The 24,312-nt window shown below is 40.5% G+C and overlaps 1 protein-coding gene across 2 annotated transcripts in view; it reads left to right on the top strand.

The window, feature by feature from the left end:
* NR1D2 (nuclear receptor subfamily 1 group D member 2) overlaps positions 1 to 16,910 on the top strand; it is a 55,370-nt gene extending 38,460 nt beyond the window's left edge. For both annotated transcript variants that reach the window (XM_020971078.2, XM_020971079.2), the window contains exons 7-8: positions 8,682 to 8,892; positions 13,364 to 16,910. In XM_020971078.2, the coding sequence (XP_020826737.1) occupies positions 8,682 to 8,892; positions 13,364 to 13,560 (408 nt within the window). In that variant the 3' untranslated portion in view covers positions 13,561 to 16,910. The remainder of the gene's footprint in view (positions 1 to 8,681; positions 8,893 to 13,363) is intronic.
* The last annotated feature ends 7,402 nt before the right edge of the window (positions 16,911 to 24,312 follow it).

Raw genomic sequence — 24,312 nt, 5'->3', positions numbered from 1 at the left:
AAAAGGGGAAGAAAAGGGAGGGGATAGAAAGGGAGAAGCAGTAAGGCAAAGGGGAGGAAAAGGGAGGGGATAATAGAAGGAGAGAGACTGAAGAGGCAGTTCAAAAGCAAAACACTAGTGAGGAAGGGAGAAAGAGAAAGAAAAGCATAAACGGGGAAAAAAGGATGGAGAAAAAGACGCAGATAGTAATCATAACTGTGTAAGTTGAATAGCTATCTTTTTTTCTCTTCTGTTGAGTTTTGTTTCCTCTTTCTGATGGTTCCTCCTATTGGTTTTAATTTTTACTTACAACTTCAGTAATGTGAAAATATGTTTAATAGGAATGTAAATGTATAGCCTATATCAGATTGTGTGCTGTCTTGGGGAAGGTGGTGGGGAGGAAGTGGGAGAAAAATTTTAAACTCAAAAGCATATGGAAGTGATTGTTGATAAATCAAAATAAATTAATAAAATAAATTTTAAAAAATTAAAAAAAAAAGTTTGACCACTCAAGCCTTCTTTCAGTCTAAGTAGGTTTATTAAAACACCAGCTGGAATGGGCGAGATTCCTAGTGAGTCTGTGCTATTAGTGATGCCAATAGAAGCAGGCCAGATTTTAAGAATCTGAACAATTTCATGGGAGCAAGATGCATACTTTTATACAGAAAGACCATGGGAAGATCTGGATGGGATCTAGGGGGTAGCAAGTAGCCTGGGGTGGGCCAGGTGCAGACAAGAGCACAATAAAGGCAATTATTGACTGGATGGGTTGCCTCAGGTGAATGCCATGGACTGGCTGTGTCCATGGCTTCCTTTTGGGTCCGATCCCAAAGACATGGTCTTTTCCTTTTAGGGGTTCAGATTCCCATCCCCATCAAGGTCATATGAGTCTTTTTGTGTCTCTGAAATCGTCTATTTCCTCATTTCTTATAGCTACATGGTATTCCATTCCTTTAGTTTCCAGGTTATTATTATTATTATTATTTTTTTTTTTGCCACCATGAAAAGTCTATGTGTTTTTATACAAAAAGTAGCTTTTCCCATGTCTTTGATCTATCTTAGGTATTGGCCTAGCAGTGGTCTAGCTGGGTCAAAGGGCCTGTTCTGTTCAGTAAGTTTTTGTGTATAATTCAATTTGCTTTCCAGAAATGGGTGTATCATTCACAGGCCTGTATCCCTGTTTTCACACTGCCCCTCCAACATTGATCGTTTTCATTTTTTGTTGTCTTTGCTAATTTGATGGGTGTGAAGTAGAATCTCAGAATTGCTTTAGTTTGCATTTTTCTAATTAGTAGTGATTTGGAACATTTTTTTCATATGGCTTTTGAAAGCCTGAGTCTCTTTCTTCCCTTGAAAACTGCCTGTTCATATCCTGTATTGGACATTAAGATCTTCATCAGAGAAACTTGCTGTAAAATTGTTACCCGATTATTTCCTTTTTTATCTTAGGTTATTATATTTATGCCAAAATTTTTAATTTTCTGTAATAAAAATTATTTCTCTTATCTTCTGTGATCTCAATCCCTTGTTAGATTCTAAACTTTTCTTCTATCCATAGACCTTATGGGTAATTTTTTTCCATTTTTCTATAAGTTGTCTATGATGTAACCTTTTATAGTTAGGTCATGTATCCATTTATAACTTAGCTTATAATAATGTGTGAGGTTTTGAATCTAATTTCTTTCATATTTCTGCCCAGTTTTCCTAGCATTTTTGTCAGATAGTGAGTTGTTATCTCAATAACTGGAGTCTTTGTATTTACTAATAGTAGCATACTAAATACATTTCCTTCTGTATGTTATGTACTTAATTGTTTTCGCAGATTTCTCCCTGTTTTTTAACTAGCACCATATTGTTGGGAGAGTTACTGCTTTGTAGTATAGTTTGAAATCTGACACTGCTAGGCCCCCTTCATTCCTAATTCTTTAATTTCCCATGAATTCTTGACCTTTTCTGCCTCCATTTGCATTTTATCAGTATTTTTTTTTTTTAGTTCTGTAAAATAATTCTTTGGCAGTTTGATGGGAATGGGATCGAATAAATAATGTAGGTGGTATTGCCATTTTTATTATATTGACTCTTCCTATTTATGCACAATTGGTATTTTCCCAGTTATTTGGGTCCATCTTTATTTCTGTAAACAGTTATTTGTAGTTATATTGTATAGTTCTTATTCGTTTCTTGATTGTAGGCTCCCAAGTTTTTTTTACCTAATACATTTACTTTAAATAGAATTTTTCTTTCTGTCTCTTCCTTCTGGGTTTTGTTGGTGGTATGTAGAGATGTTAAAGATTTGTGTTAACTTATTTTATGTCCTGTAAATTTGCTGATGTTATTTTTTCAATTAATTTTTCAGTTGGCTCTAGGGTTCTTTAGGTATACCATTGTATCACATCACTTGCAAAAGCTTTCATTTTGCTGCTTCTTTCCCTGCATGTCTTCCCTTTGCCTCTTTTTCTTGTCTTTCATTCCTACTTCTTTGTCAAATACAAGTGGTGACAATGCACATCCTTGTTTCACCCTGGATTTTATTGGAAGGGGCTCATCTCTGTATGTAGAATGGTAGCTCTTGGTTTTAGATATATGTTATTTATTATTTTGAGGAAAGGAACATTCATCCCTCTGTCTTCTATTGTTTTTAAGAGAAATGACTTGTATTTTGTCAAAAGCTTTTTCTACATCCATTAATATAATTATATGATTCTTGTTGATTTTGTTATTAATGTGGTTAATTCAGTTTGTAGTTTTACTAATATTAAGTCAGTCCTGTATTCCTGTTATAACTCTAGCTGTGTCATAGTAAATGACCTTTGCACTATATTCTTTTAGCTTCTTTACTAAGAATTTATTAAAAAATTTTCTTTTTTTCTTTTTTTTTTTTTTTTGGCTAGGCAATGGGGTTAAGTGACTTGCCCAGGGACATATAGCTAGTAAGTGTCAAGCGTCTGAGGCCAGATTTGAACTCAATGTTTCTATCAATGTTCATCAGGGATATCGGTCTTTGGTTTTCTCTTTCTGTTGTAGCTCCCTTTTGTTTGTATATCAAGACCTTACTGTATCATTGAAGGAATTTTGTCAGGTCTCTTTTGTTTTTTTTTTCCCCCTTCATATAGCTTGATTAATTGCTCTTTGAATGTTTGATAGAATTTGCTTATGAATCAGTCCACTCCTAGACTGTTTTTTCTTTGGAGGTTCATTTATAGCTTGTTCAGTTTCTTCCTCTGAGATTAGGCTGTTTTTAGTCTCTGGTTTCTTCCCTTCCTGCCAGTTCATTGCAGCAACAAACAGGTCTGTGCCCTGCTTTATGATGATTCAGAGGCAAAAACAGGAGCTGCTTACTTTTTACTGGGGTGGAGTGCAGCATGTATATAGATAAGGTGGCTGTGGGAGTCGGGAGAGGATCACATAGGACTCCCCTAAGGACACGGTCAGAAGAGGCTCCGAGGAGGAAGCATTGTCCTGCCACACATGGGACACTTGGCCAACGTCCTGGGCAAGTAGTCGTACCCACAGCTTGCATGAGAGCTTCAAAGATGTGCCAGGACCATCATCACCTGTGTGGTTGCTGCCTGATGGTCGCTAGCTGGAGCAAATAAAGGCAGGAAACCACATGGCTTAGGGGTTAGAATGGGTTTGAGTGAGCGTGGTGCAGGAGTCAGGCTGGGCACTGAGATTCGGGAAAGTAGGTGGAGGTAACCCAAATCTCTGTTTTTAAAAATGAAGAAATAGTCATGATCCTTGCCCCCAAACCAGACAAACCCTTCACTGACCAGTATGCTATTCTCCTGATTAATATCTGTGAATGTACCTCTCTCTTAGTAGGACTGTCATGTCTTTGCCTTTATCAGCTGATTCATGGAGTAAAAAATTTCGAGACCAAGAAGTGTTAACATAACGCCAAAAAAAGGACCTGGATTCTGTGGAGTTTTGTATTTAACATTTATTATTTTATCCTGTTCTTCATCCTTAGGTTTATAGATTTAAAGAACAAAAGGTCATGGGGGCAGCTAGGTAGTGCAGTGGGTAGAACCCTGGGGGCCTGGAATTCAGAAGTTATTCAGTTGTTTTCAGTTATGTCCAGCTCTTTGTGATCCCATTTAGAGTTTTTCTGACAAAGATACTGGAATAGTTTGCCATTTCCTTCTCCAGCTCATTTTACAGATGAGGAAACTGAGGCGCAAACAGGGTTAAGTGACTTGTCCAGGGTCACACAGCTAAGAAGTATCTGAGGACAGATATGAATTTAGGAAGATAAATCTTCCTGACTTCAGGCCTGGCACTCCATCCACTGTGCCACCGAGCTGCTCCAGAGTCTGGAAGACCTGAATTCAAATCCAGCGTAATAGCACCTCCCTCCCAGGGTGTTTGTGAGGATAAAATGAGATAATAATTATGAAGTGCTTCATATAGTGCTTGGCACGTAGTAGGTGCTTCATAAATGCTTATTCTCTTCCCCTCCCCTTAGGACGCCATCTAGACCAACTGACTCCTTCCTGCCCTGTCCCCGTTCTACAAATGAAAATGAATACATAATTTGTCCAAGGCCAGGATTTAAACTGGGGTCCTCTTGAGGCCAAATCTAGTTCTGTTGCTGTCGTATAGTCCCTCCTCCTATAGTGTATACATTTTAATTAGAGATAGCCAGAACAAATCTTGTTCCTGATTTTGTTTGATAATTCAGTTAAATGCTAAATGATTCTTTTGAAAGTACAATGGGTTCTATATGTCTTACATGTTTCCTTTCTGTCTCATAAATGTGTAAGGCACAAACTTTAAACATTTGTTGATAACAATGAGAGTTGTGCATTTCACTTGAGGGGTGTCAGAGAAGATGTCACAAACTCCATGCATCTTAAAGATGGCAAGGACCTGAAAGAACATCTGCTCTAACCATCCCTGGAGAGAGATCTTTGTCCAGCAGGCAGCATCTCCCTGGGGTTATCCTCCCTCCCAGTGCTAGAAGCCCTCAGATGACTTCTGGAGGTAGCCCATTCCATTCTGGGAAACTTCTCAGGGTTAGGAATTGTGTCGTTCGATCCAGTGGAAATAGGCTTCTTGACAACTTCTTCCAGTGTTCCTCCTTCTGTCCCCTAGGGCTCTTCCCTCTAATGGCCTTTCAGATACTTAAAGATGATAACAATATAGTCCAGGTGTGCCTGTTACTGTAAATTACTGCATGAAGCATAGAGTGAATTAAAGAAGACATTCAATTCATAGTCAGTAATCATGACAATCAATTGCCTATTTCTACAAGCTAATTTTTGCCTGTGCAAGCTAAGCTATGGACCCATGCTGCCTTAGCTAGAAAGAGGCTTTCTTTTACAAATTTCAATTTTTTCACTTGTGTTTTGTTTTTACATTGCTTAGATTTCCATACCTATATCCCTTCCCCTCCTTCCCAGAGAGTTGAGTCTAAGAACAAAGAGTTTTTTTTTAAGAAAAAGAGGAAAAATAGGGAAAAAATTTCAGTAAAAGCTGGCAACACAGTGGAAAAAAAAATCTGACCTTATGTGTGGAGTTCTGTACCTATAAAGGGGTAGGTGGATGATGGGGGTGGAGATAGAAGAGGTATTGAAAGGGGTACCTTTAAAACAAAGTTGACCTTTTGTGGGGAAAATATTGTAGTTCACTCTCTTGCAGACAGAACTTTTACTGAATGAGACTTAGCAATTCCTAGGGGCCCTTCTGATAACAAAGGTATTGGACGTGTGCTGCTCCAGTTCTGCCCTTTAAAGTTACTGGAGTCCCCAGGCTGGCCAGGAGTGTTCTTCTCTGAGATTTGTGTCTCTTCTGTTTGTGCTGTTGCACTTTGGTGCCGGAGCTTATGCTCTGCCATGGAGTGACCCTTGAGGTGGCTTGAATCACCTCTTACTGTTGAGGGTAGGATCTGGATTCCAAAAAGGAAAAGCCCTGGACTTTCCCACATGGCCGAATCTCTTTTGTCTGAGGCTATAATCCTATCAGCAGACCTTTCATTATTGCCTACGTCCAATCTTCCAATACTGTGTTACCCCAACCTAGCCTAGTCCTCCATTGTCTTACCTCCCTGTGCCGCCTCCCACTTCCCTACCCTTAATCCTATCTAGGCTCCATTCTCCCTTGGCCACCTGGTGTTCTCTTAACCTCCAGTCACCCCAGACTACCTGGCCCCTCTTAGATCTTTCCTACAGTTTTTCGTACATAAGGTCCATCTGGCCTCCATTGAGGTGCTCATATTCTTAAGATCTGGCCCACTTGCATTAGCCATACAAATGCTTAGATTCCTTAAGAATCTGGCCAATATGGCGGATTCTTTAACTCTCACCCACCCCCAACTGATGTTTTAATAAACCTTGCCTTTGGCTGAAAGAAGGCTTAGGTCAAATTCACTGGGCAAGACCTGCGTGTTGTGATTTTGAGGTCCCAGCACCCCTAGACCTCTAACCCTCATCATTACCACCTCTTTGCAGATTTCTAGGATAAGAAAAAGGGAGACCTTCTGAGGAAGTGCCAGTGATTTTATTTGGGCCCCAGGAGTAGGCTTTCACATTGAGTTTCCATGGGTTGTCTAGTATAAATGTAGGCACAACAGAGTGACACCTTTAAAAACAATAGCACCTTTATCGTACACTTAGCTTTAAACAGTCAAACCAGCTAAACTTACACATGTCTCAGCAGTAGTAATAATAACAACTTTCTGTAGTGCTGCAGTGTTTGCAGAGAGCTTGGTTTACATTCTCTCTTGATTCTCAAGGGAACCTTCCAAGGGAAGGGCTGCATGTTGCATTGTCCCTGGCACGCAGGCCTTCTCCAGTATGACACAGCTGGCAGCCTCTGTCCATGGTGCCTCTCACATAGGTCACTTCCACAGCGATGTGGGAGTTACTTCCCTCCTGTCGCTTTTTGTTCTGTGGGCTCTTCTGTAGTGGAAGACTTCCCTCTAGTTACTTGGTTATGATCAGTGTGTTTACTAAACTGTTCTCTTGGTTCTTTCTTGCTTAATGATACACTTTTGATCAACCCTGGAGGGGATAGGTACCTTACAAAAGCTTTACCTGCTGCATTTACTTGTAGGCTTTGCTGATGGACTTACAATTTATTGAGGAGAAAGGAAAGTTGGAAGAAGTGTGTTGAAGAGTGGAGCATGGGTGGACAGATAAGAGGAAGCCTAGAGGAGGGGGAGGATAGGTTTAAAACAACGTGTTAGAAAGTGAAGCAAGAGGGGGGTATAGATTGGTCTGGAAATAGTCAGTTTGGTTGACTCCTACCAGCAGTTGAAGTGAGCTCCTTCCTCCTATTCTTCCTCCTCCTTGGCTGAGACTGCCACTGTTGCTTCTTTACTCTCCTGCGTGGGCTGTTGGAAAGAGGAATTGGAAATGGATGCCTTGCGTACAGATGAGAATAATTTGTAATTAATGCAGTAGTGGCTAGGCCTGAAGTTTATCCTTAATTATGGAGGGGAAGGGCAATAAGAAAGGGCATAATTTATCGTGCAAGAGAAGAATGATCTTTCTAACATTTTGTAGGAAATAGTGGTGCGTGCGCTCCCTCTCTGTCTCCTTTTCTCTTACTCACCCTTCCTGTGCACATGTGCGTGTGTATGCACACATACATATATATATACATATACATACCTAGTATACACCTATCCATATATATATATATATACACATGAGTGTGCTGATGGTTGTTGTCTACTCAGAAGAGAAAAAGTATGACCTATTTTGCTGACAACTTAAAAGTAACAAAAATGGCATTTCTTTTAAAATTCAGTAGCCCTTCTCTCTTCCAGCTTTTTCATCCTACCTCCACCCCCATAACATTTGAACCTGTGAGACTTTGTACAATGAGAAGAGGAGAAGTCTCTCTTTCTCTGTCTCTTTTTTTAACCTTGATACAAGAGCTATAGGACAGGAGTTGTGGGATGATAATTCAGGCTTCTGATATAGTTGGGGGAAGGAGACATTTCAGACAGCTTCTTTCTGTTTTGTTTGGCATAGTCCTTGGAACCCAGGGTTGGTCAGTTTCCTCTTTGTACAGGCAACAGACATTCCATTTGGTTCCATGCATTGAAGGGACAGCTAAGTGTCCTGTCTAATCATTGCTGTTCTCCCAGCCCTTCCTCCATGCTGACATGTTTTCTTTTCTAACTGCAATTTGTTAATTTTCTTTAAGCACCGTCTGAGCAGGATTGAAGTTATATAATGCTCTCCTGGGTGTCAAGTGAGCTCCCTCATGTCTTTAAAAAAAATGATGTAGCTTATTTGCATTTCCTGTAAAAGTTCTATTTTTTTGTCTCCTAAAACTTGTTGCCCAAAAAATTTGCAGGAAAATAAAGAATGGTACCTGTTCTAGAAAGATCAACTCATAGATGTTGAGTTAGAAAATAGGATCAGTTACCTTTTCGTTATTGACCATTTTCCTATATAAATGAATATAGAGTTATTTATAAGCACCAAATCCTTGAAAAGTCTCTTTGGACAGTGGAATTATCTGTAGCATTTAAAAAACAAAATAATTATAAACAGTTGTTTATGTTCCATTTTTTCTGGTTTTAATTGTATATTTTTGATTCTTTTAATTTTAAAGTGATGTTAGAAATAGTATACTTTTTGCATGGTTTATTTATAGTGAAGATGTTTCTTATTGACTTAAATTTTACTAAGCTGTCCTATTTGGTACTATTAATGAATTTTTGAAAGCATTTTTTTTTCTCTTGCTAGGTTTTAATGGTACGGTTTGCATCGCTGTTTGATGCAAAGGAACGTACCGTAACCTTTCTCAGTGGAAAGAAGTATAGCGTGGATGATTTACGCTTGATGGGAGCTGGAGAGCTGCTGAACTCCATGTTTGAATTTAGTGAGAAACTAAATTCTCTACAACTCAGCGATGAGGAGATGAGTTTGTTTACAGCTGTAGTCCTAGTATCTGCAGGTAATCAGTTGATCAAGAGGCATTTTTTTTTTCACTGTGTAAATGTCAGGTTTTTTTTGGATGCAAAAACATTTTTTTTTTAACATGTGTTTTTAAAGCTTTGGGTTCCAAATTTTCTCCCTTCTTCCCTCCCCACCCACCCTCATTGAAAAGGCAAGCAACTCAATCTGCAGTTATGCAAAATATAGTAGTCATGTTGTGAAAAATTAACTCTATTTCCTTTAATCCTATTTCGCCCCCCATTTATTCTATTCTTTCTTTTGACCCTGTCCCTCCTCAGAAGTGTTTGCTTCTGATTACCCCCTCTCCCAATCTGCCCTCCCCTCTATCAATCTCCCTGCTCTCTTGTCCCCTTCTCCCCCTGTTTTCCTGTAGGGTAAGATAGATTTCCATACCCAATTGAGTGTGTATGTTATTCCCTCCTTAAGCCAAATCCTATGAGAATAAGATTCACTCATTCCCTCTCACCTTCCCCCATTCCCCTCCACTGTAAGAGCCTTTTCTTTTCTGTTTTTTTTTGGTGAGATAATTTACCCCATTCTACTTCTGCCTTTCTCCTTCTCCCAGTATAATCCTCTCTCACCACTTAATTTTATTCTCCAGATATCACCCCTTCATCTTCAACTCACCCTGTGCCCTCTATCTATCTGTCTATCTATCTATCTATCAATATATATAAATATACATACATATAATTTTTCCCCTCCAGCTACCCTAATACTGACAGAGGTCTCATGAGTTGCAAATATCATCTTTCCGTGCAGGAATGTAAGCAGTTCAACCTTAATAAGTCTTTTATGATTTCTCTTTCCTGTTTACCTCTTCATGTTCCACTTGAGTCCTGTATTTGAAAGTCAGATTTTCTATTCAGCTCTGGTCTTTTCATCAAGAATGCTTGAAAGTCCTCTATTTCACTGAATGACCATTTTTTCCCCTGAAGGATTATACTCAGTTTTGCTGGGTAGATGATTCTTGGTTGTAATCCTATCTCCTTTGCCCTCCGGGATATTATATTCCATGCCCTGCGGTCCCTTAACAACAGGCATTTCTTAGGTGCCTGCTGTGTGCCTGGCACTATGCTAGGTCTTGGGGATACAAGGATAAAGAATGAGCCAATCCCCCTCTCAAGGAGCTGAAGGGAGCATAAGGCAGGCCACAGTTTCACCACACAGCCAGGAAGACAGTGGCAGGGAGTGTCTGCTTTGAAACTGTCACCATCATAGTGAATGCCATAGCCCTGTAGCCCTCACAGGTTTGGCCATAGTCCTTACCAAGTCCTCACCCACTACTGTGTACTTCAGCTTCTGTTGAATATTTACAGCACGTTTGTAATTCTCAATCCTTATATTATTCCCGGGGGGATATAGCTTTCAAAAAACTATGTGAGTCAGACAAATGGTACTTGTAGGCATGCAGATATGATGGAGGTGTTGTATCAGTCATCTAAAAATACTGTCCCAAAGAAGAACTCTTCCTCCTTCACCTTCTCTTTCCTCCATTTTCCCATTAGAAGAACCCAGCCTCATACATAGCTGTCATTTAGGTCCCAAGGCCCCCCCCCTCCCCCCCAACTCAGTGACTTGGATGTAGCATGTGCTTAATAAATGTTTGTGGACTTGACTGGAACCTTTAAGACAAGAGATATTTTCTGCTGTGTATGAGGAAACCGAGGCACAGGTTGTACCGTGTCTGGGTCACTGAGATAAAATAATATACCTCTCTATATGCTCCATCATTAAGATTCTGTGATGTATTGGTGTAGAAAGTAGGAAATGGGGCTGATATTAATTAATCTGCAGAGGTTTATCGAGGGTCTTCTGCTGTATGCAGAGAGCTGTGGGCAGTGCAGAAGCTTGCCAGAGCTCAGGTCCCTGCTTCAGGATGGTTTCCTGGGGATGACCAGCTGCTAGACTGGCTGGATCAGTGGGAAGTGTAAGGTTCTTTCATACTTTGGAGAGTACATTTCAGCTCTGTTTATCACATACTGAGTAATTCTTGCCAGAGGTGACTGCTAAACATAAGCACCATGGTAATAGTCCCGTAGAGGGAGTCTATCCAAGGGTGCTTTATTCACCAGATAAACTTTACAAACCTCTTGTATTTTTTCTTTGTTCTTGACTGTTCTTTGGTAAGTAGTAACATTAACATAGTAACCCCACCTTCTGAAACCACAGGTTTTAGTTTGGACACAAATCCACATGTCTCCCTACAGTGTGCTGGGGTCCCTGTCCATAAGGATCTCTTGCTCTAGTATGAGAAACAAAGACAGCATAAGGCACATGTGGCACTGGGGTGCCAGCCTGTGCCCTGAGGAGACGGGACTGTGGACTGGGTTGGGGGAGGTGTCCTGAGGGGAGCCAGGCGAGGAGGAGGAGGACTGCGAGGGACCTGCAACATCGGCCCCTCCTTTTATACAGGAGGAAACTGAGCTGAGACGTTAAGGGCACATGGTGCCACTGCAGAAGGAGTATGTTCAGAATACAGTTCAAGACAGGATGTTAAGATGGCAGATGTCAGCGCACACACAGGTGGCTGCTTTGTAGGCACAGGGAGCTGAGGAAGGGAGGCTGCAAAGAGAAGTCAGGGCTGCGGATGAGGATCTGGGGATTATCTACATAGAGGTGACTGTTCCAATTTGGGTCAGAGGCATGAGCAGGGAAAGGAAATGTCTGCATATGGGAGCCTGAGGGCTGCTCCAGGCAAGAGGAGAAGGCATCAGGTCACAGGGTACATGTCTTTATGTGGGCAGCAGTGCCCCATGGATCATCCACCACCTAGCCTACACATTCAGGGTCAGTGCTGTTGTATAATCATGCTAGCCTGTGTATCAGGGACAGGATAGGATGAATACTGCCCATTGCAAAGTGTTGTCTCAATGTCTCCTATGCTGCTGCTGTGAATTCTTTATAATGACCATGTTAAAGGGTTAGATTAGCAACCTAGGACCTTTGATATGGTAGATCCCTTGGGTTTGAGAGTTGTGAGGGGCAGCCAGGCTAATGACTTTCATGGTGTTGAGGTCAGATTTGGGAGAGCGGTTCGGGTGTGAAAGAATTCACTTAGACCTTCTCTTTAGCCATTGGGAGTTTTTTATGTGAAAAAAGCATCATGGGTCTCCTTAGCAAGAAAGCTAAATGAGACCCTGATATTTGGGGGAGTTATGCTTATATAGAGATTTCAGAATGATGGTATTATAGTTTTAGAGGTTTTTATAGGGATTAAAGATTGAAGACAGGACAGGGTGAAGGAGACAAAAGGAAGTCTTTATGGTTTAAAGATTTAAGGACAGGGCAGGGGGACACAGGTTTAAAGATTAAAGGATGGGAAAACACAGGATAAGGGAGACAAAAGCAAGAAGTTTTATGTTATTTCAGGATAAGGGGAAAAGGACTTTAGGACGGCCTCAAGTTACTGGATAAGCTGCAGAATAAGCTTCAATCCCCTGGAAGGTGGGCTTCACAAAGTGCTGGAAAAGCAACCTTTAATATTCTTTTTAACCCTTAGGGCACTGTGTGTACCCACATCAGTGGGTCTCCTTTAAGTCCAGCACTAGTGTGGGGAGCCCTTCTGCAGTGAGGGCTACCAGGCTGTCTGGGGAGGGGCAAACTGGGCCAGGTTGGAAAGCTCTACTGTTAACCAGTGATAAGCCCAGGCCTGGGAGTGGCCCCTGTGCTTCTAGCCTGGCCAGGAAAGACGGAGACCAAGTCTCCAAAACAAAACCAAAAAAAGTGGCTTTTATTATTATTATTTTTTTAAAGAACACAGTGAACATTTTAATTTCTCTTTACAAGTATAAAGCATGAGTGAGCATGCTGTTGGTGAATTGTAGAGATTCTTTTTCTTTTCTTCCTTGCTAGTCATATACCAAAAGGGTCAGAAGGTGCCACAAAGCAGCTGTGCCTTGTTGGGATGTTAAACAGTTTTGTTTATTTTTGCACTGTGATGTGAAGGTGGAGGGAGAAGCTAATGTTGTCATCACTGCGGGAAAATGGCTGCATGGGGTGAGAGGCAGAGTGGCCTAGGGGGAGCTTCAGGAGACCTGGGATGCTAAATACACACACGCTTCCAAATGGAAACAGTCGTATTTAGTGATGATAGAGCAGTTTGTAAAATTAGAATATTTCATTGTATTAAGTATCTAAAGCTGTAAAGAATGCAAGTTTATTTCATTTACCAAATGACAACAGGGTTTTTTATATTAAAATGTAATGATAATGATTTTTTATAAACCCCCCCATTTAAAATTTACTTAGTTGTACAGTTAGTAAATATAAAAATTGGTTCATGTTTTATAGAACTTTTTTTTATATCATTAACTGCTACTGTATAAAGCTGGTGAGTAAGAATTAAATGCTAATACTTAATAATATTGTTTAATCTCTCTCTCCCTTCTTTCCTTGTCTCCCCTCTCCTTCCTCCTACCTCATCTCTCTCTCTCCTGTTCCTCTCTCCTCCCCTTCCTTCATACTAGATCGATCAGGAATAGAAAATGTCAACTCTGTGGAGGCTTTACAAGAAACCCTTATTCGTGCGTTAAGGACCTTAATAATGAAAAATCATCCGAATGAAGCCTCAATTTTTACAAAACTCCTTTTAAAGTTGCCAGATCTGCGTTCTTTAAACAACATGCACTCTGAAGAGCTTTTGGCCTTTAAAGTTCACCCTTAGGGCTGTTTGTTTATTTATACATGGACTGGTTCATGCAGACTGTATATTTTGTGCTAAAATGCTTATTTATAGGTTTGTACCCTGTGTGGAGAAAGAGGAACCCTTAAGACATTACATGATTGTTAGAGATCCCTGCAATCACGCAATAATACGGAGAACTTTTCAGCCACCCGGCAATGCACCTGTCAGCGTCCTCCATGACATACACCAAATCAGCTGTGTCGCTCTTAAACAGGAGAAGCTACACTGAATTATAGTCACACTGAATGTTAAGGCTTTTTTCATCTGCCAGAACCAAAAAGAATTTTCATCTCCCTGTGGTATAAACAGAACGCACAGTTAAAAGGAGGTGGGCTCTGAAGTTATCCTACTTCCATTTTGGAAATTCCAAATCACAGACCTCTGTTTCACCACCAGGCAGGAAGGGTGACCTCATGAATGGAGAACTGAGCTCCGTGGGTTGTCCCTGGCCCTGCCACCAGCGGGCTCCTTGGGATGCTAAGCAAGCCACTTAATTCTTTAGGCCTCAGCCTCCTCATGTGGAAACTGAGGCAAATAGCTCCTTTGCCTGCTTCACAGTGGCATCGTGAGGATTAATTTGAAAATGTCTGTAAAGCATATTTACCTCCTGGGAGATAGGCACTATGTAAATATAGTATTATTTTTCTTCTTACTCATAAATAACTTTTTTGGAATGATTTCACAGTCCACACCAACTCATTATTTAGGGCACATGCAATGTGTATGTATAGCAATACACACACATTGCATGTTTATGAATATATGAATAACATAGTTTTGTGTACAGATATGTATGTGAATATAGTTTTACATATTTCTTCACAATATTTTAAACTGTGAAGAAGTTTATCATACAAGAGGTTTAAAAATAGAGGTATGAAAAGAATCAAATAGGTACTTACTGCCTACTGATTGATGATCTAACCATCACTTACAGATGTTTTGATGTTATCAGAGGGGATTTATGCTCTATTTTTGTTAATTTAAAGAACACATAATGTAAACATGCAACAAATAAGTCCAACCCTAAGTAATATATTTTAGAGTCTGCCTTTGGGAGAAGAGAATTAATTGTCTAAGGTACTAGTTCATTTAACAGCCCATGTAGCTGAGATTCCAAGCTTGAGCTGATAAAATTCGAGCTCCTGGCCACTATTCACATACTGTAGCACTGCTAAAAAAAAAAAAAAGACAGAAAGAAAGAAAGAAAAAAAAAGTAGCAGCAAAGTGGATAAGAATGTTGGTTCTTTCTACAGAACTAATAACCTGTAGTTTAAGGAATGTTGTATTTAATATATTAATAGCATATTTTCCATATTCTGAGACCATTTTTTTACACTACAAAGAATTTTTTGTTTTATTATTGAGTAGGGTTTAAATCCAGAATCAGAAAGTATCAATCCAATGACCTAACTTGACCTTCTCTCTGCTGTGCACATCCAGACTTAGAGGGAGGTGGTATGTGCAGGACATTTGGAATTTGTTAACTCCGTTTTGTAAAAATGTCCTCTCATTTGCAGCAATCAGGAAAATTGCCCAGTGGGAGGTGCTAATTTGTGTTTCTGTTCTCCCTTCCCTGTCCAGAAAAGAGTCACTTAGTGATGCTCTGTGAAAAGGAGGTGTCTATCCCCTTTGTCATTTGTGAATTGTATGGTATTGTGAAAAGACGAAAGGAGTCCAGCTTACTGATATCAGCGCCTGTTACTGTTGTGTAATGTGAGCAAAATGCCTTATTTTATCAAAGTCTCGTCCTTGCTGTAGAGCATTGCGACTAAGATTTGAATTGCTGCCACACTCCTGCTTAACTAAGTGGGGGAGAAATCCAAGCCCTTCCATTCTCCAAGGCTACAGATGGTGGTGACATCTCTGATACCATCTCTCTAAACCATAATTGGGATTTACCTTTGTCTGGGTATAACTTTTATGGACTATCTAATGGAGTTTCTGTGAATTCTTTACATGGTAGCATTATCTTTTTGAGATTTCTTATTGTTTAAGATATCCAGGGACATGATTTGCTTTCTTCTGTGGGAGTAGACACAGCTTTTTGGGGTATATTTGGAAAAAAAATAGAAGGTCAAACTAATACCCAATTTTTGCCTTTTGCATATGCCTCTTTATCTCATGTATCTTAAAAAATGATTAAGCCTTTAGAAATGTATAACCAGAACTGTGTAAGTATTGCTTATTAAAATTTTAGTTAGGTTCAATATATACATACATCTATATATACATATATATATATATAGGTATATAGATACATATTTTGTCTTGTGACATTTTATTTGAATGAATTCTTCCTGTAGATGATGGGAAATGAATGGAGAGTTCATATGAAAAAATAAGGTGGCACTCACAGCACTTCTGTGTTGGAAAATGATCCATATATTGAAACCTCGAATTCCAAAATTAAGCCAGCAGTGTTTTTACAAGCACATTCTTTTACCAAGTCACTGGTCATACACTACACTTATGAAATGCTGAGAAGACGACTGATGTGGACAGACAACTTTCTCAGTTGGTAGAACGTGGCTGATTGACTAAATGATGTACTGTATGAGTTCAATGACATTTTAATTCTGCTTTTGCATTTTAAGAAACAATGGGCATTATGTCAGCAAACCAAGGGCATTCATTATGTCAGCAAACTAAATCTTGTCTGTGCTTTTCATGTATCCTTCTAAGACCCTGGGTGTGGGGGGGGTCAGCTTGTAGACAGAAGAGGCTGAGGAAAAGGGCACACCCTGTCTTCCTGGGGGGCACTGTTTCTTAAAGGGGGAAGGAAGGCAGGTAGTAAATTAATTACAAGTTTAAAAAACTTCTGAGCAGGTAATGGATATGGGTTAAGTGTTTATCTTTCAAATCTACATTTCAAGAAATTAATGTAACCTGATAAGATCTGATTTATTTTCTGTAAACATCATCTAGACTTATTACTGTGCACGAGAGTAACTGCTTATCTCCATTGTTATGTTTCTTTTCCAGTATCAAGTTTGCTGAATGTAAAAGAAGAGTTTATCACTTAGGATATAGAATTTTTTTTTAGGGGGGGAGGGAGGAGCATCTTGAAATCATGACTGACAAACAAGGAACTTGTCTTCATATGATCCAGAATAAAACTTGAAGCTATCCTTGCATTAAAAAGAAAACAAATGGTTTTGGGGTGTTTTTTTTTTTTAATGAGAGATGCATTATTGTAGACAGGACACAGGTTCAGTTTATTGACAAAATGATAACTGATGAGGGCATGGACAATATCTCATCCTGTGTTTCTGAATAGTAGCCTGTACATGGGATGGGGCGGATAATAAATAATGATTTCTAACCAAGTGTTTGGTTTGGGACTTTCTGGTTCTTTTTCTTTTCTTTTTTTGTGAAACCATTTGTAATTGAAACTTATCGTCTAACACCTACATCTTGAGCACAGGAATATCTAAAATCCTTTAAGTGTTGAAGTCGACAAAATAGTCAATAAACATTTATGAAGCACCTCCTATATACCAGACACTGTGCTAAGTGCTGGGGATACAAAAAAAAAAAGCCAGTCCCCACCCTCAAGAAATTAACGATCTAACTGGGAAAGACGGCACACAACAGAAAACTGGGGGTGAGGGGAGGTATCTGGCATGGGGGCGGGGGCACGTGATGGAAAGAGGTCTGAAATGAGAGGTGCCAGTGGATCTGGGAGGAACCTCAGAGACAGTTGAGCTGAGTATTGTCAGACTCAGAAATGGAGGTCGCTAACCCATACATAAAGATCCTTGCAGGGCCTGTATTGACTTCTGTGTTGTATTTTTACTAATTTTGTTACATGTTTTCCAATTATATTTTAGTATGATTCCAGGCACCCTTGGGTATGTTGGGGATTGTGTGTTTTGACAGCTGTGATCTAGCCCCTTCCTGCCCCCATTTTACAGGTGAGGAAACTCGGAGGAAAAGTGACTTACTCAAGATCACACAGCTAATTCGATAGCTGAGACTTGAACCAATGTTATCTGCCTCCAAAGTCCCCTATTCTGAACTATGCTCGGCTGCCTCTCTTACGTAAAGGTTGTTCCTCCCTATCCAAGTTTAAATCCCAGCCTTAGGGGGTCTTGGTTCCCTCATTTATAAAATTAGAGGGTCACATGACTACTTGCGTCCTGAGATCTCTACTGTCTCTAAAGCTTGGCCCTTAGGATCCAGTCCTGGCAAAATGAAAGAGTTTGGTGGCAGTTCATCATTTCATATGAAAATGCCATTAAGGAAAAATGATTTTGTTGGCCTTCAATCACCTGCTTAAGCTATCAGCTAGAGCATCACCATACCTGGTGGATAGTTGATTTCATTTTGCTTAGGCAGACCCAACCCATTGAGAAATGCAACATCAGCAGAAAGGCCTTTGGTTTGCAGAGTTAAGGGGGATATTCATTTCTAAGGTTTGATTTTAAGCCCTAGACCAGAATTGATGTGGGTTGAAATTTGTTCTGAGTTTTTCTGAGTGTTTAGGAGGCCTTGGCTCAAGCTTTCTTAGCCAGGGTGCTAATTGCCAGTTAAACACCCATATTCTTTTTGTAGGAGTCGGTCATAGAAATCTCTCTATTATAATTGTATAAGAGAACCAACTTTGGCAGGGGGTTATCCAGACTGCTTCTTCAACTGACCTGTGATGACAGGACAAAAAGGATTTTGTGAAAACTCATTCTCAGAGTTTTTGATGTATTCTCAATTTAGGTCTTGGTAGAGAGCAGGATCAATTCCTTCAGAAAGACAGTTTGGATACAGACTCCAAAAGACAACTCTCATGTGCCCAAGTGTTTCTTTTAGGCTTTCTTAGGCAATGAACTTGACTATTCCCATCATTCTTAATTAAGCTTTGGGAAGCCAGTGCTGGGTCTTTCTCCTTTTCTGTTTCTTCACAATTTTTCTTTTAACCTCCTATTCTTTAGGTAGTCTCACCTAGTATGTTTTCATTCCATTTACTTGACTATTGCTCAGCTTGTTAAGTTTTCCCTCTAATTATTTTTACATTACACCTGTCTCTAATTTTCTCATTTGTGTGCCCCTGTTTCCTCAATTTTTCTGTCTCCTGCAACTGGCACATACAAGAATGGTAATTCTCATCAATGAGAAGCTTACTTTCATTCTCCTGATCAGTAATTTGATACTAATAAATATTCTGATGTTGATCTAAACTATTCAGCAGGAGCTGCCTCTGAGCCACGAAGGATGCTAGGCACCGTGGGCTTCCCCTTGTGTCAGCTGCTCTGATAGCGCTCACGGTTTTATCTATAACAGGACTTTGCAGTAGGTGGATAGGGTGGTGGACAGAAGATAGAACTACTCGCCTGTTATTTTTCTTTCATTTTCTTTGCCGTCGAGAATCATTGCTGAACTGGAAAAGGTAGAACAATGACTACCGATACGTACAGAGATCGTAAGAAAGAAACCCATTGCTTTTGGTCAATGAATGAACAAGTATTTGCCTCCTATGTTCTAGGTGCTGGGGTTAAGTTCAGGTCACTAGGCCTGGGTTAGTGAAATAACTGGCCGGGAGATCAAAATGCTGAACCACGCAGTGATCTTTGAAAGGGTGTGGAGAATGGGAGAAGTGCTATAGGCATGGAGAAAGTCAAATGTTCCTTCTTGGAGACAGGAAAATAAAAGAGTGAGTGCCCAACCATGGTCCTCTTCTACTCCCCACGAAAGTGGAAATCGAAGTCTCCCAGGAAACAGGCCAGATCCCAGATCCCATCTGTCTAAATACATCATTGCAATAAGGCCTGTCCCAGATCCCATTGGCTTAACTTTGCATAGTTATCTCCATTAGATAATGTCATAAGTAGTTAAGCACGAGGCCCGTGTCAGTGGTCTTCCATTATCACGTGGCTTTCGTAGGATGCCATGTGTTGCATGGCCCTATGACATGAGCTGATCCACATTGGCTGTGCAATATTATTGTTTTTTTTCTTTACTGTATGGGGGCTGTGATGAGCTGGCAGGTTGATGTAGTGGAAAGACCCCTGCCTTTGGAGTCAGAGGACCATTTCTGTTTCTGCTACTTACTATCTATTACTGTATGACCTTGGGCAAGTCACTTTCCTTTGGACTTCAGTAAAATGAGCCAGAGCTACATAATTTCTAAGGCTCTTAATAGCTTTAAATTCATGATCTAATTATACTAGGAAATGGTAAGGGGCTGGCCAGGGATTCTACTAGTGTAGTTACTGGTTTGTACTAATACCTAGTAGAGTTTACTAGTATAGTTAACCTTTCTGATGAGAAAACTCCCTTCACCAATGCAGGACATCACCTTCTCTGCACCTTTTGGTCTTAGAGGGTTATCTAAATTTTTTTTTTTTGGGTTAGGCAACGGGGTAAAGTGACTTGCCCGGGGTCACACAGCTAGTAAGTGTTATGTGTCTGAGTCCAGATTTGAAGTCAGGTCCTCCTGAATCCAGGGCCGGTGCTCTATCCATCGCACCACGTAGCTGCCCCCCTTAGAGGGTTATCTAGAGCAAAAAGAGGTTAGGTGACCTGCCTGGGGTCACACAGCCATTATGCATCAGAGGCAGGGCTTGAACCCAGGTCTTCCTGGCTCTAATCTGACTGTATCCTGCTTTTCTAGGGTAGTGAGTACTGTAACAGTACTCTGACCCCAAACAATTGAGCATGTGGCCTAAAAGTATTATAAACCAATGAACAAAAGCTGTGAGCATAAAGATGTTTCTAGCAACATTGTTGTTAATTATTAAAAACCAGCAGCAACTTAAATGTTCAGTAGTTGAGGGGTGGTTAAATCAACTGTAGTTCTCTAATATAATGGAATATTCCACTACTATCTCTCATTATCATATCAATAATTATCAGTATTATCAATGAAAATGAATTTCAAATCAATGAAATAATGAATAATAATGAAATTAATAAACAATAAAAATAACCAATGAAATTAATATCAATAAGTATGAGAAAAAAAGAAATTTGGAAAGACCTTTAGAAAATAATCCAAAGTGGAAAAAAAGCAGAACTAGGAAGAGAACACACTAACCAAAACCAGAGAACAAGTGAACAGGAATGTTCAGAGGCAGGGACTGAGAAGTTAAAATACTTTATACATTTGAATTAATTTAAATATAACTGTCATTAGTAAATTTAGTTGCATTGATGGCCATTATCAGGTATTTAATAAATCATTAAAAATCTCTTGCATCTAAGATATGATTTAGAGGCAGAAAAGGCCAGATAGTCACACATTTCATTCACTAATCTAAAAATTTTGCAATTAAAAATGTTTTTCTCTCTCCCAATAAAAAATAAAAACAACTTACATCCAAAAATTTTTCAGTAAAAGAAGAAAAAAATAGGGAATTTCTCATTTCTCCTGGTCATCACATCTTTAGGCTTATACTATGGTATCCTCGGATGTCCTAGCAGGTACCCAACTGTCCCGGGACCACCCAGGGCCCTTGCCTTGGTTCCCTTTCTTCTTTAGGCCTCCCATTGCCTAGTGAATATTTAAGGAGCACTCCCATCTCCCACTCCTCCTCCTCTACCCAACAATTCAGTGCCCAACTTTGCAAGTTTACATAACTGAATTTTCCAAGTAACTTGGAGATTGCCAGAAAAGACACATGCATCTTCTTGCCTCAGTGGCAGTAATTGCCTTCTGCCCCAGAAGGATCTGTTTTCTTATTGTCTCTGGTGAGAGCCAGAGTAGGGCCTGGTTGGTAGAGATAGACCAGCTGATCTCAGGAATGGGGCCTGTGTGCTGAGCTACCTGGTAATGGAATGTAAGTCAGGGAGAAGTGGCCAAAGATGCAGGATGGCCTGCGGGGGACCAAAGCAGGGGTGGCAAGGATTTTACACACACACACACACACACACACACTCTTACATCCACACATACCCACACACTTGTTTCTCCCCTCTTCTCTCCTTTACACATGTTAGCTGGAGGCAGGACCTGTGTTACTGTCTTCCTTGCATATAAGTCAAGCTCTCTGAGCCTCAGTTCTTTCATCTATAAAATAAAGAGATGAGATTAGATGGTTTCTAACATTCCGTCCCCCTCAAAAGTCTATCAATTTATTTATTAAAAAAAAAACTTTGGACAATTGAGAATTAAGTTACTTAGATAATAAGAAAATTTACTGCATTGGTCGAATGATCTCTTCCCTTCCTATGCTAGAACTATTGATCTAGACCTCTGATTTCACCGGTGAGAGGACTCCCAGGCAGGGAACTCTCTCTGCCAGTGCAGATATGCATCTGTTCTGTAATTTCTAACCTGGGAGGCAGTGTCAGGAAGTGATTTACCCAGGCTTAATCATAAAGTCATAGACTTAGAGCAGGAAGGAACCTTAAAGACTAGCAAGTCCAACTGCTCATTTTAAAATGAGGAAACAGCCTTAGAGAGGTCAGCTGATTTCTCCCCCCCCCCATCCACACAATTAACTTGTAATAAAGCAACAATCTGAACCCTTGTGGCATGGTGGATAAAGCTTGGAATCAGGAGGACTCATCCTCATGAGGTCCAGTCCAGCCTCAGATACTTCCTAACTGTGTGACCCTGGGAAAGTCACTTAACCCTATTAGCCTCAGTTTCCTCGTCTGTAAGATGAGCTGGAGAAGGAAACGGCAAACCCCTCCAGTGTCTTTGCCCAGAAAGCCATGGACACAACGGAAATGACTCCACGACAACAGTCATAGCAACCTCCGACTTCACGTCTGGTACTCATGAAATACACAATGCAGAACTCAGGGGCAAATTCGAAAGGTCACCGGGTGGCCAAAATAGCTATCATCGTGCTCAGGGGCTTTAGTGCCAAGTAAACCACTCAAGTCACCATTCAGAGCTAAGCCGTTCTGAATTTAGGCACGATTCTAAGAGACTTGGTTATCTGGTCTCCATCAGCGCCTTGATAACATCCAATTAGGACGGGAAAGGACTGCTTAGGAAGTACATGCAGGGGAAAGAACATGGGACGTGGGGTGTCAGAAGGCCGGGGGTAGTGTCCCAGGGTTACCATTACTGGCTATGTGACGTTGAGAAGGCCTGCCACGGCTGCCTCATTGTCCCGTTGCTTCCCTGAAGGTGGGATAGTGCTTCCGTAATTTCATTGTAATGTGCTATGTAAATGTGAGTTAGCACTATTGTTAGGCACAAGGGCCCCAAGAAGTGATAGCTCACAGCATTGCCAGCAAGGAGAACTGGGGAAAACCATAAAAATTCACAACGGTCTGAGGGAATTTAGTGGGGGTGCAAACAACCCTACACGCTGCCGTGGCCCCAGAGTTCGTTGCCATGTTACGGTGTACGTAGAAACTAATGCTCGTAAGGCGACCGCGTCTCGTGAAAAAATAGGCACTGAAGGGTTGCATATTTTGTTTGAACGAATACGGATTAGAGTCCTGGCCCGGTACTGGCTCTCTGGTCCCCATCCAAGCACTCAAGGAGTCTGGAAGTAAAATGCTGTAAAAATGTTCTTCAATCAGTCAGTACTTACTAAGCGCTACGTGCCAAAGTGTGCCGCACACAGAAAGTGCTTAATATATGTTCCCTGGATTTGAGGATGAGCATGTAAACAATCTTGAAGCTCTGCTGCCATTTTCTTTGATTAACAAAATGATGCCTTTCATTTGTAGCTTATAATGATTTCTGGAACTTGCTCTCCCTTCCTTGTAACAAAGAAAAACAAGTGAAAACAGCCAACATGGTGACCAGGCATGGGGAGAGAGGCACACAGAAGCAACAGCTGGAGTGCCGCGACTGGCGATTGGACTGCACCACAGAACAGCCTGAAGAGGAAGAACGTGAAATTAGACTGAAAATGGAGGCTGGGACCAGACTGTGAAGAGATTTCAGTATGGAATTTTATCCTTGTGGCAATAAAGAGCCATCAAAAGTGCTGGTGTTAGAGTCGCCCGCATGGTCAGACTCATGCTTTAGGAAGGTTATTTTTGGCACCTTTTGCAGAGAACGAATTATGGGAGAGAGAGCATAGCCTGACTGGGAGATGGGGAGGGTCTGAGCCACACTGGTGGTGGTGTGAGAGGAGAGGAGATGGATGTGAGAGGTGTTACGGCAATTGATTGGCTGTGGGGATGGAGAGAGAAGGATGATACCAACGTACCCGGTGCCTGGAAGCATGGATATGGTCTCACCAGAAATAGAGACATTAGGAGGAGAGGTGGGTTAACGTGAGAAGATCGTTAGTTCGGTTATGGATTTAATGAGTTTGGGATACTCACAGGACATCTGGTTGGAGACGTCTAGCAGGAGCTGGGGGCTAGATATATAGGACTGAGAGCCATTTGCTAGAGGTGGTCACTGAACCCTTGGGAGGTGATGATGAGATCTCGGAGATGGTGCCTGTATGTATTGCTGGTCTTGGACAGTTTAAACAATGAATCCTGTTAAGGGCTGTATTACTCTAATTCACCTTGCTTATTTTCATTGGGCTGGATCAATGACCATATTTTATGTAATCTTAACTTCAAGTAGTGCATGCAACTACTCCATGAGATCCATTATTTGCACTAATTAGGACCCAATTCTAGTGTTCTCTCTCAATTATATAGTTTATATATAGCCTTTGTCTCTTTTTCTTTCTCTTTTAATTCTATATAGCTACATATAAAATCTATAGTATAGACTATTTACATACACTATATATAGATGCTCTCTCCCTATATGTGTGTATGTATGTATATTTACATACACATATACATATGTGTATGTATAAGCAT

The sequence above is a fragment of the Phascolarctos cinereus genome, unplaced genomic scaffold (genome assembly GCF_003287225.1).
Source record: "Phascolarctos cinereus isolate Bilbo 61053 unplaced genomic scaffold, phaCin_HiC Scaffold_1;HRSCAF=81, whole genome shotgun sequence".
Taxonomy (NCBI): domain Eukaryota; kingdom Metazoa; phylum Chordata; class Mammalia; order Diprotodontia; family Phascolarctidae; genus Phascolarctos; species Phascolarctos cinereus.
This window is presented reverse-complemented; position numbering and strand designations above follow the sequence as displayed.